Raw genomic sequence first — 20,077 nt, 5'->3', positions numbered from 1 at the left:
TGAGAATATTAAAAAATTTACCACTAATAGGCCTTCTTCTTCCTTTAGACGCATGGCCTCTTGTTTCTGAGCATTAAGAGTAGCTATCTGGGCACTGAGACATAAGAGTGTCTGCTCTTGTATCTTTGCTCTTTCAGCAGCTTCATCAGCTTCTCTCTTTTCCTTCGCTAATCTGTCATGTTCCCAAAGCTCAGTGAATAGTTTGTCTTCTATCATGTTCTGCTTTCTCAGTTCCTCATGAAGTGCTACTTGTGCTGCTCGTTCTTCGCACACTTTCTTTTCATGGGTTTTGATCAAATGGTTACGGAGATCGTCACACTGTTCCCTGGCAGGTGAGACAAAAGCAAATCGTCAGGGGGCAATACTCCAAGTTATAAAATTATCAGGGGTGGGGCAGCCAGGTGGCGCAGTGAGTAAGAACACCGGCCCCAGAGTAGGGAGACCTGGGATCGGTTCCAGGCTCAGATACTTAACACCCACACAAAATAACTGAGCAAGTTACTTAACCCTGATTGCTTTAAAAAAAATAAAAATTAATTAATTAAATAAAATTATCAGGGGTGGCTAGGTGGCACAGTGAATAGAGCACCAGCCCTGGAGTCAGGAGGACCTGAGCTCAAATCCGGCCTCACACTCAACACACAAAAAACTAGCCATGTGAACATGGGCAAGTCACTTAACCCCAATTGCCCTACCTTCCCCCCTCCAATAAATAAATAAATAAATAAAATTATCTATAGGTTGCAGGTAAATATTTAAATATAGCAAAGACATATGCCAACATATAGCAACCTTAAACAGAAAAAAATCCATGTTCAGGGAAGTGGGTCGGGGCTGAAGATTTAAATTTGGGAACTGTAGATTTAAATTTGGGAGCTGTATAAGGAAGCATTTAAGCAGAGGAGATCTCTGAGGGAAAAGTTATTGAAGAAATAGATGAAGGCTCACTAAAGAAGATAGCAAATCACTGACCCCAAAGAAATAAAGCCCTTAATGCTGTCATTCAATTATAGCAACCCAAAAATTATTTATTGAGCCCCTCTTTTGTGCAAGGCACTGGGTGAGGCGTTGGGGCTACAAACACCAAAAAAGTCTGGATTTAAAGACTGGACTTCTTTAAAAGGCAAGCATTAACAAAAACAAAATGGTCCCTTCCCTCAAGAACTTTACATTCTACTAGGGGATAATCTTGTATAGAAATTGTTCTTCTTGTTGTTGTTGATTTCTCATTCTTGGAAGAAAAAAACCAATGATAATGAGAGAGTAGGATCTTGACTCACAAATAAATTGGATTTAAGTGAGGCAGAGTTCACTCTCTCCTTCAGACTCACTGAAGCTCAATAGCAAGAAAAAGGTCATGATGACTGATGATGGCCCAGAATGTAATGGGTGACCTTGGCCTTTCTAAATTAAGTGCACAGAAGAGGAAGTACAGCTAAGATGCCTGACTCAAGGGATGGAGGAAGATTAGGTCCCTCATACTTACTCAAGCAAAAATCTAAGAATCCAGTGAGATCTCCAATAAGTAATGGCTTCTTCCACCCCAGAACCAGACAAGAAGTCAACTGTAGGTTGCCATGTCACATTGTTGCACCCTCTGATTTTTCAACAAACGTTCATTATATCATGAGGTTGTTACCACTGTAAACTTATAAAGTCTGATGTTATAGTTATAATGATAGGCCTCCAATATGGAGTTACTTAAGCTATGTGGTCCTAATGACCATAAAAGCAAATAGGCAAAGATGAGAGGTTTGTACTTTGCCACTGTTGACCAGATAAAGCTCACGGCTTTTGACTGGATGATTATGGTTGTCATTGCTTGTCCTTCATTTTCTAAGAGGACCAATGACATCATGGGGCCATTTTTGACTCGTGCATGAATTGGATTTAAGTGAGGCAAAGCTGCACAGAGTCATCAGCCTCACTCTCTCTCCTAGAGGTCCTGTGGCAAGACAAAAGTTAAAATGACTGGTGATGACCCTGGATGCAACGGTTGGCCTTGGAGTCTTCCATGGCTAAACAAGTTTCTAAGTGCTCCACAGTGCCTACTTTAGCTGCCTCATGGCCATTGGAATAAATTATTCTCATCTGCCCATTCTGCTGGGGGAAGTCTTTATATGCTTGGGAGAGTCACCCCCTCACTGGTGAATGGGTCTGAGGCCTGGTTTACTGGTTACCTTCAACCTGAGTTTAGCCCATCTGCTGACATGGTTTAGTCGGGGTGTGGCCACTGTGCCAGCTACAGCTTTGTGGAGCCACAGGTGAGAACTGAGTGCCAGGTGAATATCAAAGGCAGATGAGTCTGAAAAGGGCTCAGCAAACCCTCATACCAGAGGTGCCTGAGAAATAAGGAACAAGAGAACAACCCCAGAAAAACAGAAGATATTCTTATAGCTTTGTTACAACAGGTCAATTTGATGATAACATGCCATTCTCTATGAGGGCTTCTTGGGTTCTGAGCCGAGTCTTCCTTCCCTAGAGAGAATGAAACTCTTGACCAGCTACTGGGGTCTGAGCTAGGCCTCTCTTTTGCTGCCTTAAATAGCTGCTAGCTCCTGCCCCATTTTGTGGTCCCAATAAAGAAACTCCCCCTGCCCAAGCCTCATTCAATCCCACTATCGGTAAGTGACCCCAAGAACTTCTGCAACAATCTGGGTCTGATTAGGAATGCCCTCTCCCGCATCTGGAACTGATCACCTCTCGAGAAAGCCCATTCTTAAGGTATGTAATTTTGCCACCTGAATTCCGACTTTGAGCATATTTCCTCCCCAACACAACTTCCTTGTAGTGGGTGAGTTTGCGTTCATCTCATGTGTTTATATAGCCATGTATATATATGTAGCCATGTATATATCATCATCAAACTCTTTTCTGTATGAGTTTCCTGAGTACCAATGCCATGGGGCCAAATAAAGGCATAGGTGAGACACACACAAATAAGAAATTTTGTACATTCAACTAAGGTAATAATCATGTGGCATGCAACAAGTCTACTTTAAGAATGTTCAACATTCTTTTTCATGTCTATTTTTTAGTATGGTTCCATTCAGTCCTTTTAAATGACCATAAATGCCTTTAAAAGGCAAGCATAAATTTTAATGCATAACTAGAATTTTTTTTAGACAAGTGCCTGGATACTCAATTACATGCTGTTAATGAAGAAGAATGAGCATCTCTTTTATTCTAAAGGAGACTTAGAGTTATAGAAATTTGGAATGTAACAGAACTACATATATTACACTTCCTTCCATGGCCTGGATAACTGAAATTATACAGTACCATAAATTCCAAATAATCAAAAGTTAACAGAATCCTCTAGGGAAAGGGGAATTAGATGCAAAAAAGTACAATAGTTTATATTTTAATATAAAAACACTGTAATTGCTAGATTCCATCAAAATTATTCCTCCTACAGCTTTTACAGCAACCTATAAACATCTGCTCCCCCAGATGGTTGTTTTACTTCTTTATTTTACCATCCTAAATCCTGTAGCCTGAATATAGTAATTTCTAGAAGATAGAAAATAAATTTATTTGCCTCATTGGTATTAATTTATTTTTATAGGTCTCTAGCAGAATTGCTTAGATAACTGCCTTCTCTTTAGAGCTGTTATCGGTTGTTATCACTAGAATGGTTTCCTATAATAAGTTTTTTTATGCAGATAGTAGAACACTACAATTATTTTTTAAAAGGGTAAATTTTCCTCAGGCCTAGATGGATGGGATCTAACAAGTTGGCTTTTGAAAATAAAATATTTGTTGAGGACCTACTACGTGCCTAGTAAAGTAGTAAGTGCTGTGTGTGTGGGGGGGGGGGCGGTACCAGAAAAGCATAACATGTGATTCCTGCCTTCAAGGACCTTACCATCTAATTCCTGTCTAGTAACCTTAAAAGCAGCAAAACATGGTTTAAAAAAAGATTCAAGAAGTAAAAGGCTCTCATTTGTTTAAAATTTATTCTGAGATTTAGTTTTAGTTGACTAAATGTATCAAAGGTAGCTTTTTTATAGCACTTTTAAAAAATATTTAACATTTTAAAAAATTTTTGAGTTCCAAATTCTCCCCCTTCCCCTACCCACTGAGAAGCCTAAGGTAAATTTCATAGGATATTCTGCAATAGGTCCCACAGAGTCCCTGAAAACCAAAGTAATCAGTGAACTACTGTATTAAATTCTGCTTCATAAAAGAGTTCACTCATACAAATGACCAAAACCAAGCTTCAGTTATCAACAAATGCTGACACGGCATTGCACCAGTAAACTAATATTCCAAATCTTTTTTTCAAGATTCATGGACTTCAATGGTGGAGCTATGGACGTTTCAGCTCTCAGGACTGTATGATGAAAGCTACCAGTAACAAGACCATGAATTTAGAGCTTAGAAGGGACCTTAGGGGTCATCTAGTCCAAACCTCTTATTTAATTATGAGGAAACTGAGGCCTGCAGGCGTGAAATGACTTGCCCAATATCCCACAGGCAACAATGGCAGCCCTAACATTCAAACCAGGGCTAGGATTTAGACCGAGATCCTCTGACCCCGAACCCACCACACCACGTATTTGTTCCCTAATTGTACCACGTGTGTATTTTTGTTGCCCTGTCTAAAGGGCAGGGATATGTGTTGTTATTTACCCGGGACAGCACAAGACTCATTAAATAACCATTTACAGATACTTAATAATGGTCCTCAATGAATGAATGTATTTATGTATGTCTTCAAGTACAAAGAAGATAACCGGGTGTTAAAAGGGTATTAGCTCATCCCCAGGAAGCATCACTTGCTTTTGCTATTGACACGAAGTGGTCTTAGAACCAGACTAAACATGGCTCTAACAAGATTAATCCGGGGCAGCAGTCACGACTTCGGTAAAGGCTGAAGTTCACTTCCTAGAGACAGAGGCAGGTCTCTGTCTGGGTCAGGGGTCAGGGAGGGAGTGGGAGTCATTTTGTAGTAATTCCTCAGCAATGATAGAAAGTGCTCAGTCAGATAGAGTTCCAGAAGATCTCTTGCGTAGGCAGGCTTACTAGTTTCAAGCTCATTATTTCTGTTTAGGGCTAATATAGAAGGTGGCTACAGCTGAACCTATTGATTGATAGCTGACTATCATGGTGCTAGGCCATCGCAAACCCATCCTTTTTTCCTTTAGGGCATCTCTATCCAACTCTTTATTGCCAAACTCCTGGAAGAGGAGTCTGCATTTCCTTCCTCCACTTCCTCAAGATCTGCTCACTGCTCAATCCCCTACAATGAGGTTTGTCACTACCACTCTACTGTTTTGTTCTTTCAAAGGTCACCCATACCCTGATGACCTTTTTTCCAATTCAAGTCCTTCCTGACCTCCACGGCATTTGACCCTTTTAACCACCCTCACCCCACTCTGATGCCATCTCTCTCCTCCCTTGATTTTCACGACACCATGCTCTCCTGGCTCTCTTCATATTCTTTGGTCACTGCTTCTCTATCTTCAGATTGTTTCCTCTTCCAACCCCCTAAAATGTAGGTGTTTCCCTTGAGCACTTATTATATTTTATTTTGTATTGTGTATGTATGAGAGGCACTGTTGTGTATGTTTGGAGGGTGGGCTTAGAGTAAGAATTATCTAGGGTCAGCTCTCACCTAATATAGTATCAGTGTGACAAAACATTTAACCTCTCAGCCTCAGTTTCCTCATCTGTAAAATGTAAGCACTTGTAGTGCTTACCCAATAGGGTTGTTGGGAAGATCAAATGATACAGTAGTGTATATGGCAGAGTCTCCTGTTATGTGGTCTTGGCTAATTCTTTTCCTTAAAAGGTACTAAAACCATTCTTGAGACTTTACTGACTCAGAGGAATGAAGGACAGGATTACTGAAGCTTCCCAGTTGTTGAATTTAAAAAACTACACATAAGGAGTTCTACCTTCTCTCTGGCTTTTGAACAGCAGACCACAGTGGGCAACTCAAGAGGCAGGTGAACTGTGCTCAGCTGAATCAATATGGTGTCTTCACTGCATATCCTTGCTGACCATCCTTCCTCTGCCAGTTAATCAAACCTCTTTTTGTTTGTTAGCTAGATAGACTATCTGTGTATTATTTCATTCCAATCTTGAATTTAAGCTGCAAGGAGATTAATCTGGTTAGGCCTGGTCTCACAACAGTGTATATACAGTACTTTGCAAACTTGAAACATAATATAAAGGTCAATTATTTTTATTTATGTATATTTCTGATCTCTCTTACTACTCTGTAAGTTCTTCAGGGAAATGGACTTGACACATCTTTGTAGTTCCCTTAAGACCACTTATAAATATTAAAGCATTCATTTTTCTTTTCAGTGTGGAATGAAAAAGAGCCCCTGGCTGGAGGGACAGATGAGAGGTAAGGAGTGGGGAACGAGACAATTCCCAACACTGAAAGTCTAAGTCACAGAATTGTTCTCATTATATATAGTTCCTCTAAGGCCTAGGCCTGTCCCATCCTCTTTCAAGTCCCAACAGCTGACAGGAGACACTGACCCCTGCTTACAGGTTTCACCTCAGGCTCTAGTAATCAGTCTCCCCTACACACAGGAGACAGGCAAAATTCACAATTTGGGTGGATTTCAGCCTGTTGCTGGTTCTTCTGTGATTTAAAAAAAATCAATAAAGTCATATTCAACATATTAAACACTTAACAAACATTTAGATTTGGAAATGAAGAAGTCACTGGTGACTTAGCAGAGAGCAGTTTGATAGAGTGGTGGGGAAACACATTTGACTGTAGTGGGTTGAATAAAGTGATGAGAAAGTAGAGGCAGGGTATGAAGCTGATCTTTCTAGCAGTTTTGGTAATGAAATGGATGAAAAAATGGGAGACTATGCCTTGTGACCTAGTATCCCAAGTTTTTTCTTTCTTTCTTCCTTTTGTCTTTTTTTCTTTCTCCTTCCTTCTTTTCTTCCTTTCTGGCAATCAGGGTTAAGTGACTAGCTCAGGGTCACACAGTCAGCGTCTGAGACTGGATTTGAATTCAGGTCCTAGTGACTCAAGGGTCAGTGCTCTATCCACTGTACCACCTAGCTGCCCCCCTATGTTTTTTTCTTAATTGTTTTTCTTTGTCACTAGGCAAAGTTAGTCTGTGCCTCAATTGTTGCTATAACCTGCTTGGGGTGGGAGTAGGGAGGAGAGGGTTGGCCTGCCTCAAGTCTCTCCCCATTCCAATCCATCCTTCATTCACTCACCAAAGTGATTTTCCTAAACCATGTTTCCTACAACCTAAAAAGTCCTACCATGTCACCTTTCTATTCAATAAACTCCAGTGATTCCCTGTTGACTCCAGGATCAAATGCAAAATCCTCTGTTTGGCATTCAAAGCCCTTCATAACATAGCCTCTTTCCTATTTTTCTTACACTTTACACCCCAAAACAGGTGACACTGGCCTCCTGGCTAATCCACAGACAAGACCCTCCATCTCTCAGTCCTGGGCATTTTCTCTATTTCCCATGCCTGGAACACTTTCACTCCTCATCTCTACCTACTGGCTTCCCTGGTTTCCTTCAAATACCAACTCAAATACTACCTTCCCAAGCATTTCTGAACCCCTTTTAATTCCTGGTGCCTTCCCTCTGCTAATTATCAGATTGTGAGCCTCTTGAGGGCAATGGCTGCCCCTGTCCCTTGGGGCCTTTATTTGTATCCCCAGTGTCTAGCACACAGTTGGCACTTAATCATTTTTTAAAAATAAATTTATTTTTAGTTTCCAACATTTACTTCCATAAAATTTTGAGTTCCAAATTTTCTCCCCATCTTTCCCCTCCCTCCACCCCAAGATGGCATGTTATTTGATATATGTTCTACATATACATTCATACTGAACCTATTTTCACATTAGTCATGTTGTAAAGAAGAATTAGAACCAATGGGAGAAACCATGAGAAAGAAAAAACAAACAAAAAAAAAGAGAGAGCAAATAATATGCTTCGCTCTGCATTCAGACTCCATAGTTCTTTTTCTGGATGTGGACAGCATTTTCCATCATGAGTCCTTTGGAATTGTCTTGGATTCTTGCATTGCTAAGAAGAACCAAGTCTATCAAAGTCAGTTATTGCACACTGTAGCTGTCACTGTGTACAATGTTCTCTCGGTTCTGTTCACTTCTCTCAGCATCAGTTCATACGTCCTTCCAGGTTATTATGACATCTGTCCGCTCATCATTTCTTATAGCACAATAGTATTCCATTATATTCATATACTATACAACTTGTTCAGCCATTCCCCAACTGATGGACATCCCCTCAACTTCTAGTTCTTGGCTACCACAAAAAGAGCTGCTGTGAATATTTTTGTACATGTGGGTCCTTTTCCTACCTGTATGATCTCTTTGGGATACAGACCTAGAAGTGGTATTGCTGGATCAAAGGGTATACATATTTTTATAGTCCTTTGGGCATAGTTCCAATTGCTCTACAGAATGGTTGGATCAATTCACAACTCCACCAACAATGCACTAGTGTATCAATTTTCCCACATCTTCTCCAGCATTTACAATTTTCCTGCTTGTCATGTTAGCCAATCTGATAGGTGTGATGCGATACCTCAGAGTTACTTTGATTTGCATTTCTCTAATCAATAGTGATTTCGAGCATTTTTATAGGACTATAATAATTTCTTCATATAAAACTGCTTGTTTATATCCTTTGATCATTTATCAATTGGAGGATGACTTGTATTCTTATAAATTTGACTCAGCTCTCTATTTTAGAAATGAGTCCTTTATTAGAAACATTGGTTATAAAAATTCTTTCCCAGTTTTCTGCTTCACTCCTAATTTTGGTTGCATTGGCTTTGTTTGTACAAAACCTTTTCGATTTAATCAAAATTATCCATTTTGCGTTTCATAATGTTCTCTATCTCTTGTTTGGTCATAAATTCTTCTGTTCTCCATAAATCTGACAGATAAATTATTCCTTGCTCTCCCAATCTGCTTATACTATCAGCCTTTATATCAAAATCATTTACCCATTTTGACTTTATTTTGGTATACAGTGTAAGATGTTGGTTTATGCCTAGTTTCTGCCATACTGTTTTCCAGTTTTCCCAGTAGTTTCTGTCAAATATAAATTCTTCTTTTGACTAGTTAAATCTAGAGGAACAAAGGATAGAATGATAATGATTTAAAGACAAAAGGTTTCAAATTAATGTACATTATAAAGCAATCAACCAAACTAAATAAAATTAATAAATCTTATGACCAAGTGCTATCCCTCAGATTGTACTCAATTTTCACAGACTAGATAAATTCCTACCTTATTTTCCCTGCCTAGTATCTCTTCTTCTAGGGCTTGTTTTTTTCCTTGCTTCCCCCAGTCCTCTAGGAGATTAAACCCTAATCTCTTGCATGTGGGTACCAACTCCCTGGTCAACTCCATCAACCACCTACCAAGACATCTACCTTGGTGCCCCTGCTGAACTCCCTGCTGATATAGACTTCTTTGTATTAACTTCTAAGACCTGCCCTAATTGCTTTCTTAATTATAAGTCTAAAGCCAAGAATAATAGCTGAAAAGAATTGGAAATTGAGGAGATGCCCATCAGTAGGGGATGGCTGAACAAGTTGTGGTATATGGATGTAATAGAATACTATCGTGCTATAAAAAATGATGAGCAGGGAGACTTCAGAGAAACCTGGGAAGACTTATATGAACTGATGCTGAGTGAAGTGAGCAGAACCAGGAGAACATTGTACACAGTTACAGCAACATTGTGCAATGACTGACCTTGACAGACTTAGCTCTTCTCAGCAGTGCAAGGATCTAAGACAACTCTGAAAGACTCATGATGGAAAATGCTGCCCACACCCAGAGAAAGAACTGGGGAGTCTGAATGCAGATGGAAGCGTTCTATTTGCTCTCTTTTTTGTTGTTGTTTTGTTTCTTTCTTCTTGCGGTTCCTCCCATGGGTTCCAATTCTTCTTTACAACATGACTAATGTGAACATATATTTAATATGAATGTGTATGTAAAGCCTATAGATTACGTGCTGTCTTGGAGAAGGGAAGGGGAGGGAGGGGGAGAAAATTTAAAGCTCAAAATCTTATGGATGTGAATGTTGAAAACTAAAAATAAATAAATAAATTAGTGAGTGGTAATCTTAAAAAAAATTAATAGCTGACAGTGATTTAGCACTTTGAAGTCTGCTTTAGGTAACAATATTTCATTTCATTCTCCCAATGAGCCTGTGAAGTAGGAAAAAGTATTATTCTCTCCATTTTACAGATGAGAAGACTGAGGTTCATAGACATTAAATGATTTGCTGATAGTGGTGAATTCAAGACCGAAGCTCTTTTCACCATACTATGTTGTCTAGTCTGGCCTGCCCAAATCAAGTTAGCACGGTCTCTTTTCCTTTGCCCTTGTTTTGAGATAAGTCTTCACTTTTAAGCACATAGGTAAGAAACTATTTTACTTTTTCAATCCCCCCCACCGCACCAGAAAACTCCTTACCTCTCCCCTGAGCAGTTCAGTTATGTCTATATAATAGTGGCAATTATATAGAGAGGCTTTTTAAGTTCAGTGAATGTATGTGCCTTCTTATACAACCACATTGCTTCTCAAAATACTCCTTGTTTTGTTTTGTTTTGTTTTTTTGCAGGGCAGTTGAGGTTAAGTGATTTGCCCAAGGACACATGGCTAGTAAATGTTGAGTGTCTGAGGCTGGATTTGAACTTGGGTCCTCCTGACTCCAGGACCAGTGCTCTATTCACTGCGCCGCCTAGCTGTTCCTATCAAAAATGCTCCTTTCTTAAGGATACTAATTTAAAGTAAACCATCATTTTCTTTAAAATGAGCCTTCGCAAATTCATTTTTACTTATCATTTTCAGATTTTTCGTACAACACCCTCCTGGGCCACATTACCTGAATTGTTGTTCTCGTTTTTTAGCAACAAACTCTTGTCTCTCCTTTTCTCTTGCTTCTCTTAATACTTGGATTTTCTCCCTCATCTCATCTTGTCTAATCATTGCTGTGCTTTCCTTTGATTCAATTTCAGTCAGATATTCATTTTCTTCGGCTTCCAGGAGTTCGCGAAGTCTGAGACAAAAACGTCAGGAATCAAAACTGTTCTACCAAGGGCAGCAGCCCATAGACTTACTATTTAATTATAATCTGCTTTTAGAGTTGTGTCTAGAAGAGGGAAATATTCATTTTCCTCATTCAAACAGTATACCACAGTGTCTTAGACATATTAAGTTTATAATAAATGTCTGCTGAATTTAGTTGATCCCTGAAAGATGCCTTTAGGGATTAAAAAAAAGTCTTCCACTAACAATCTGAACTTATGTAAGAAAAGCCACCAAACTCTTCATATATTTTGGTCCAGTGATCCCGGCCTATCAAGGAGAGAAAGAAAAGTGCCAAATATAGCAAAACACCTGTAGCAGCACTTTTTCATTAGCCAAAAACTGGAAATAAACTAGATGCATGTCAGTTTGGAATGGCTGGACAAACTGCAATATATGAATACAATGGAATATGATTTTACCAAAAAATGTTATAAGTATAAGGAATTCAGAAATGCATAGAAAATGTATATGAGCTAATATTGAAGAGACAGAATCAGCAGCACAGCGCACCCACCTTATAGCTATAAAATAATGTAAACGAAAACAACATTAAAGGTTGTCAACTCAGATTAACTGGGATCAGTCCTAGACCTGGAAAACAGAAGATAAAACACATGCTCCTCCCACCCTTGGCAGAGAAGCGAGAGGCTGCAGATGTTGAATGTTTCATATGCTGTCAGACATAGTTGTGCTTACCTGCCTTTCTTTGTCATAAGGAAAGATTCAAAGGGAGAAAAGTGTATTTTGGAAAATAACTGAAGTACAAAAAAAAAGGCATTAACAAAATTTTTTTAAAAAAAGTTTTCCATAATTCCATATTTCAGAATAACTTGAAATGATAATTTATGATCAGGATGATAGTTCATTTGATTACCAAGTCAAAATTTAAGATGATTATTTAGTAAAAGAATGGCAATAAGTATGTTAAAAAATTAGTGAAAAAAACAAAATAATTTTGTTCATAACCTGTAAGAGAACTGATGCAAAACATGTTATTGTGGGTGAAATTTGTAAAGGAGGCAAGATTTAATTTTGTGAGATCTGATCTCTGAACCACAGTCTTCATTATGAGGTATTGCTAAATAATTGCTTAGTAGAAAAATTAAGGAATTTATTTCCTTTTTAAGTTGTCCATTGTGGGCTTTACCATTAATTCATAGTATATTCCTGCAAATTTGAGGGGTTACCTGTTTCTTCTTTCTTCAGTATTTATCAAAAATCCTTGCATAGCATCTTCCACATTTCTCTGCACAAGTTTGTTCGTAAAACTTCGGTTCATGCGCATCTCCCACTCGATACCCAGGTGAAACTTTTCATTCTCTTTAATGGAAGCTTCAATGGCATCTCTCTTAAGAGCATTAAATCTAATTTTACGGAGATGTTTATCGGCATCTTGCTCTTTGGGAGGCTTGGCCCTCTACAAAGAAAAACCAGTTGATTAATAATGCACTATAAAGTACTTATTTTCACTCAATCATGACCTTAATCCAGCAGTCACAGTGGCAACTCAATCCATATTCAGAGTTGGGATACCATGGATAATAGCATAGATAATAACCTAACATTTAGTAAATAGTCTTCGAATACTGCAAGTTACCTTACTTGGTTCTCTGGAAATTCTCAGGTAAAATTATCAAATCAATACCAACCATTTGTTCTGGTTCTGGTTTGTGTGATTATACTAGAATCAAAGAATTTTAGAGATGGAAGAGATCTAATCCAAGTTCTTTATTTTATCGAAGAGAAAGAAGGCCTGTTGAATAGTGCTCCAGACTATGAGAACTTAGAGGTGAGGTCTTTATTAAGGAAGGTACTAACTGCTTAGCCCACAAGAACTTATGATGTCCCCTGATGGGTCAATTTAGCAAGGAACAAAAAGTTGCAGTGAAAACTTTCAGAAAATTTGAATGAAGAAGAGGTTAATATATACCCTCCTGGTCACTCCTGGGTGCCCTGTTAATTTCTGTAACCCAAACGGGTAGAGACCTGAGGCCATGCACTGAGAAATGAGAGCACAGTCAGAAAAAATCAATCAGCAAGCATTTATTGAGTTTGTAATATGTGCTGAGCTCTGGGGATATAAAGATAAAAGTGAAACAATTCCTGCCCTCAAGGAGCTTACATTCAATGTGGAAGACAGTCTATGAGTGTATACATAATACATACAGAAGGAAGACAAGCTAGTTTAATGAGGGAAGGTATTAGCAGGTGATGGAATCAGGAAAAGTTCTATGTAGAAGGTGCATTTGAGTTGAGACTTCAAGGAAACCAAGAATTCCAAGAGGTAGAAATGTGGAAAGAGTGTATTATGGGTGTGGAAATCAGGCAGATGGGAGATGGTATCCATTGTGTATAGAACAGCCAATAGGCAAGTATAGCTGGATCACAGAGAATGAGAATAGATTGACATACAAGGCAAGTGAGTAATATCTCAGAAGATCAGAAACATAAGAAGGGACAAGGCTGTGAAGAAATAGAAAAGTTAAAGAAAAATTTATATTTAATCCTAGAGGTAACAGAATCACTATAGCTTATGGGGGAGACAAACATTTCTTAAGTTCCTACTATGTGCAGGGTACCTGACAAATATTTTCTCATCTGACATGATCAGACCTGTGCAATAAGAAAATTGCTTTGGGAAATGTGTGGAAGATTGAATGAAGGGTGAAAGGCCTATAGCAGGAAAATCAAATAGGTGGGTGTTGAAACAGTATAGGCAAGAGGTGATGAGGGCCTGGGATATGGTGATGACTGTGTGAGTAGCAAGGTAGAGACATATATGAGATGTTGTGGAAAAAGGAACGAGGACACAATGAAATAATGGCTGCTGGATACGTGGGGTAAACAAGAACAGAAGTCAAGGATGACACCAAGATTGTGAACCTGAGTAATCGTAGGATGGTGGTGCCCTTGATAGTAACAGGGAAGTCTGGAAGAAGGGTGGGTTTGGGGTGAAAAGATAACGAGTGCTGTTTTGGACACATCAAATCTGAGATGCCTACCATACACTCAGAAAAATCCATCTGGTGATGGGAAGGCTAGAATTCAGGAGAGAGACTAAGGCTAGGTAGAAACATCTGAGTGTCACCTGCACAAAAAGGCAATGGAACCCATGAGACCTGATCAGGTAACCAAGTGAGCAGAGAGAGAAAAGGAGAGCCCAGGACACTAATTTGAGGTGTGAGTGAGCATGACATGAATAATGAATTAGCAAAGATGACATTCTTGGTGAACAGTCTTGATTTTTTTTTCAAAGTACAAGGTGAGATTCTCAATCAAAATGGTGGAGGAGGGAGAAGTGTTGTTTGAGATTTGAAGAGAGAAGAGAAAGTTTGGAATAGTCATTGTGGCAAGTAAGATAAAGAATCAATTAAGGGGGCGGCCAGGTAGCACAGCAAGTAAGAGCACCGGCTCCAGTGTTGAGAAGACCTGGAGATCGAATCCCGGACTCAGACACTTAGCACCCACCCAGAAACACCTGGCCGTGTAACCTTGAGCAAGTTACTTAACCCCAATTGCTTAGGGGCGGCCAGGTGGCTCAGCGAGTAAGAGTACCGGCTCCAGTGGGACGACCTGGAGATCGAATCCCGGGCTCGGACACTCAGCACCACACCCAGAAATAACTGGCCGTGTAACCTTGAGCAAGTTACTTAACCCTGATTGCTTAAAAAAAAAAAAAAAAAGAATCAATTAAGGAAGATCAGTAGGGATGCTATACTGCTGGAAAAGACCGGTTGAGATGAGATCACGTAAATTAGCAAAAGAGTCAGAAAGCACAGGTGTGAAACTTCCTCCACTTCTATTCATCAGCACATGATTAGGAAGGGAGGAGATGGTGGACCGCAGGAATAATTCAGGGTTTGGGTTTGGCAAATGTGTGCAGCAATGGGGTGAGGAACCAAAGGAAGCACAAGTGGAGTGTGAAATTGAGCTGGCACACTAAGGTGTCAAAATAGGGGAGGGAAGAGACTGCAGGTTATAATGGGGAGGAAGAATAGGACTGCGAGGAGAAAGACATAGGGGAAAATGGGATGCTAGATTGTGATTTAATAGAGGTGAACGGGATGTTCTATGGAGGGGCATCCCCCCTCACCAGCAGGCACAACAACAAAGACAGTGTCCTAGACTGGGCAGCCCAGAGAGTCAGAAAATGCCATCTACTCTCTTCCCTCCTCCACGGAATTTTCAGGAAGCACTCATATTTCCAGGGAATTATTTGTGGGATTAAGTAGAAAAGTATGGGATCCTGGTTTTTAGAGTCAGAAGAGGTCTCAGAAGCCCTCAAGTTCAACCCCTCATTTTACCGATAAAGAAGCTGACACCCAGGGGTGCCAGGTGGCTCAGTGAGTAAGAGCACCGACTCCAGTGGCGAGATGACCTGGGGATCATGACCAGCTTCTTACATTCCTGCCCTTTCCATTGAGCTCCTTGGAACTTTATCTTTAAATCTTTATCTTTAAATCCAGGCTCAGATACTTAGCACCACACCCAGAAATAACCTGGAGCAAGTTACTTAACCCCAATTGCTAAAAAAAAAAAAAAAAAAAGAAGAAGCTGACATCCAAAGACATTTAAGTGACTTGCTCAAAACTATACAAGTATTAAGTGGACAGAGCTGGGATTCAAACCCTGGTCCTCTGACTCTGAACTCAGTATTCTTTCCACTGTATGATGCTGCCTCTGTAACATGTTATGGGTCCTCAGAGATCTGAGTAATATTTTTTAGATTAGCTAATTCTACTACTGGCTTTCAACATAATCCCAATGAGAAGATCCTTTCTGGAAGACCAATTTGACTTAAATCACATTTTTGTGAGATTTCATTCAAATAACTGTCACTTGTTTTGACTACTTCCTGGATCAGACCAAATTCTAAAAAATGTTTTCCTCAACAACCTTATGAGACAGGTAGAGCCTGGTTAGGAAACCAAATGAAAATAAGAAGGCTGTGTAGTGAATATAGGGAGTCAGATGACTTTAATAAATGTTGTGATTCAAAGGTAATAAATCTGTGTTGTTCTTTGTTTTTTTGTGAATTAGAAGCACCAAACCCGTCTCTACTGTTACATCTTTTAAGGAAACTTATATGTTTTTGACATAAGCACTGGAGACACCCTGTTAGGAAGAGAACCATCAGGGCACCATTTTGCTTTGTCAAGTCAAATATCTTTTTAAAAAATAATGAACAAACAATCATTACTATCATATTTTGTATTATCCAGGTCTTTCAGTCAATTGTGACAGAAGGTGAGGTCTGCTGTAGAATGCCATTTGGGAAGCATATGTCCACCAAGAATGCCCTTGATGTGTGTGTTTTCTCATAAAAATTTTAATGGGAAAGTAGGCAAATGGGCTGTTAGTTGTTAATGTTCTATTTGTGACTTTTTTTGATAATAATGTCTGTTTTTTTTCCAAGTAACATCTCCTTTTTCAGATATCTAGGGAATTAGTGTAAGAGAATTAATGTACATAAGGGAATTTAGGTAGCTGGTGCAGTGAATAGAGCACTGAGCTAGGAGTTAGGAAGATCTGGGTTCAAATCCAGCCTCAGCTTCAGTAGTTTAATAGATTACTAATCTAATCAATGGGGCAGCTAGGTGATACAGTGGATAGAGGGCCAGGCCTGGAGTCAGGAAGACTCATCTTCCTGAGTTCAAATCTGGCCTTAGACACTTACTAGCTGTGTGACCCTGGGCAAGTCACTTAACCCCATTTGCCTCAGTTTCCTCATCTGTAAAATGAGCCTAGAGAAGGGAATGGCAAACCACTCCATTACATTTACCAAGGACACCCTGAATAGGGTCACAAAGAGTCTGACATGACTGAAATGACTCAACAGTAAGGGAAGTAATCCTTTAATGTTGTCAAAATTCTCTCAGTTCCAGAAAACTTGGTCTAGTCTCCTTATTCTTCCCGTTGTTGTATTCTTTAATGAAATTTCTACTTTGATATATATTGATAATCCATTACAATATACTGACAATGAGGAAGAGTCCTAAGAGGATGTAATTAGAAATGTATAATAACTGCTTGTGGCTGGAAGGATGAATGACAGGGAAAGTTGTGTAGCAGAAGCAGGAGATAATCTGTGAACATGCGTTGTTCCAGTAATGCCAAAAGATCTAAACAAAGACCCCCAACACTCAGGACTGTTCTTCCACGAGGGTTTATGGAGGACGTGGACGAGAGCAAGGGGTCACAGAGGGGTTTTAGTCTGCCCTGTGGATTACTTACATTGACCAGATCGTTCAGTTGTTGCTGCTGCTGTTCTTGAATCATTTTAATTGTGTCCAAGTCAGTTGAGTTGTGTTCAGTTGAGCCATTTCAGTTTTGTCTTTGCGACCCCATTTGGGGTTTTCTTGGCAAAGTTGCCATTTTTCCTCCACTCATTTTGTAAATGAAGAAACTAAGGCAAACAGGGTTAAGTGACTTGCCCAGGGTCACACAGCTAGGAAGTGTCTGAGGCAGGATTTGAACTCCAGGCTAGGCACTCTAGCCACTGCATCATCTGGCTGTTCCAAGTTTTTATCTATACTGTATTTATTTTTATATGTATGTGTTGTCTGCCTTATTAGAATATAAACTCATCGAAAACAGAAATTATCTTTATATACATATCCCCAGAGCCTAAGAGTCCCTGGCACATAGCAGGATCTTAATGAAAACTTATTGACTGATTGATTTGACAGTGCTAGGGACGTGACAAATAATTTATTATCCAAATATTTTCTTCATTATTACTTATTAAGTCATTAAAGATGTATGTTCTTATATTACATCACTATACAATATTTAAAACCAGAATTTGTCTTACATGGATGACATACACATTTAGATTCTTGATAATAATAATAAAATATAAAATAGTAATCAAAGTATAACTTACTGGCATAATTTATCCTATGGAGTGATAGTGAGAAATTATGCAGATAAAATGCTTCTAAACAAGGCTCCTTCTAGTTCTAAAATCTTATGATTCTAAATGCCCTAGAGAGGAACCTCCTGGCCTGTTACTACTAATAATTGTTATGGATGGAAGTGGTGTAATTTTCCCTTGGCAGGTGGCTGTTGTGACTGATAAGAAATCCCATTGGTTCACAAAATAAACAAACATTAAGCATTTGCCAATATTTGAGACAATTATGTGAGTCAGTAGAACTCTACAGTCGTTCTTTTAGTAGCTTTAATTTTGTCCCTATTCGGGCAATACATGTATTTCTGACTGCACACTCAAACTTGAGCAAGGCAAACCACATAGACGTTTATTTCAAACTTCTCTCTTTTCCCTGCTTCTCCTTCCCAGCTTACAGTGATGGGTAAGCATGTGTAGGGTGGGCGCTAAGAGGAATGTTTCCTATATCTTTTGATTCTCATCCTGAGCCTTGGCACCTTCTCTGTTTGTAAGTCACTGAACTACGTGGTTGGCTTGACAAATTAATCACAGTTGATTTTTAGGGAGCTCAGAGCTATATAGCCTAACCTCTTCACTGAATACATAAAAAAAACGGAGACCCCGAGAGCTTAAGTGACTTGCCCAAAGTCACACAAGTAGTAAGCAACAAAGGCAGGATTTTAACCCAAATCCCTTTCTCTTTCCTCTAACTATAGAGAAAACTGATGATCTGATTTCTTCTAACTCCAGATACTAAACGCTGTCTCTTAACAAAAGAAATGTCCTTCCAAGTTGCTGGTCTACCTCCTCCAAGTAGATTTCCTAGAATTTTTCTTGAGGAAAAAGAATAGATCAATGAATTGGGCCTGTCATTAAAAAAAAAAAAAACAAACCTAGAAATTAAAAAAAAATTTAAACCCCCAACAAATAACAAAGATAAAAATTATGAAAATCAAAGATGAGATAAACAAAAATGAAAACAAACTAATCAATCTCAAAAGAAATGAAATGCATTAATAATCATTGAGGGGAAATGCTTTTTAAAAACTAACAAAAAGGATTAAATTGATTAAAACAACTTTGAGTTTCCACCTCACACCCACCAGATTGGCAAAGATACATAAAAGGGGGGGGGGCATTATTGGACATTGTCTGGCCTTATTCCCCAAATAACCCGATGAAGTAGTTGCCATTATTCCCATTTTAGAGATGAAGAGACAGGGTGAGGCGGGTGTTTCTGTTTCCACATCCAGCACTCCACAGACCTAAAAGTTTCCCAACACTTTAGGCGACAGGGTGGCCCCGTGGCAGTTGCGCCGGCTCTAGGAGTCAGGGGACCCGGGGCTCTATTCGGGGCACTGCCACTCACTAGTCGTGTGCCAGTCCCCCGATCTGTACAATGGAGCTCTTCCAGAATCCACCAGCCCCAAACTCACCAGCGCCACGACACCCGGCGTCGCGCCCTTCACCTCGCGCTGCAAAACCCTCTCCATAGCTGCTCTCTGCGCTAGGAGGCGAGCCCCGAGCCCCACTTCCGGAACGCTACGGGCGGTTGCTATGGTGACCCAGAGCCAAGGGAAGGGGGGAGGGGGCTAGAGAACCGAGGCCGGAAGTGGCCTCCTGATCACCATGGCAACAGAACGCGCTGACTTGAAGAAGGCGGCGGCGGGCTCGCGGATGCCAGACCCGGGTCCTGGGCACAGTACACTGGCCTCGGGGCTGCAGCGGGGTCCTCAGCCTCTGGGGCAGAGCGCGCTGCGCGTTGTCCTAGGCAGCGAGGGTTCCCCTGCCCCGCAGTTCGTGTGCCGTGACCCACGCTGGTCGTGGGTCAAGCTCCTGTGAGCGTTACTGCGGAAGGGAGGCAGAGGGCTGTTTATTTTTACGCTCACATTTGTTGCAGCACAACACTAAAAAAAAAGTCTAAAACATACACTGAAAACTGAGCCCTAATCATCACAGCAGTTTATGTTGCCATTCATGATGTGCAACTGATGTGAAGCACCTGTAGGTTGTATGCAATTTCCCCCTACCACATATATATGCAATTTCCCCGAAAACATACATGTGTGTGTGTGCATATGTATGTTTTGGAGGAATTGCATGCA

At 39.9% G+C, this 20,077-nt stretch overlaps 1 protein-coding gene across 1 annotated transcript in view; it reads right to left on the bottom strand.

Annotated features, from left to right (window-relative positions):
* Window positions 1–19,465, bottom strand: part of CFAP53 (cilia and flagella associated protein 53) — a 42,901-nt gene extending 23,436 nt beyond the window's left edge. The window contains exons 1-4 of the mRNA XM_069104866.1: window positions 19,409–19,465; window positions 12,268–12,497; window positions 10,875–11,048; window positions 22–325 (exon numbers count right to left, since the gene is read on the bottom strand). Of these exons, the coding sequence (XP_068960967.1) occupies window positions 22–325; window positions 10,875–11,048; window positions 12,268–12,497; window positions 19,409–19,465 (765 nt within the window). The remainder of the gene's footprint in view (window positions 1–21; window positions 326–10,874; window positions 11,049–12,267; window positions 12,498–19,408) is intronic.
* Window positions 19,466–20,077: the final 612 nt, after the last annotated feature.

This window comes from Petaurus breviceps, unplaced genomic scaffold, assembly GCF_028583685.1.
Source record: "Petaurus breviceps papuanus isolate PSGF00001 unplaced genomic scaffold, PetGlider_PUasm1.0 131, whole genome shotgun sequence".
In the NCBI taxonomy this organism is placed as follows: domain Eukaryota; kingdom Metazoa; phylum Chordata; class Mammalia; order Diprotodontia; family Petauridae; genus Petaurus; species Petaurus breviceps.
The sequence above is the reverse complement of the archived record's forward strand: the minus strand, read 5'-3'. Positions and strand labels throughout refer to the sequence as shown.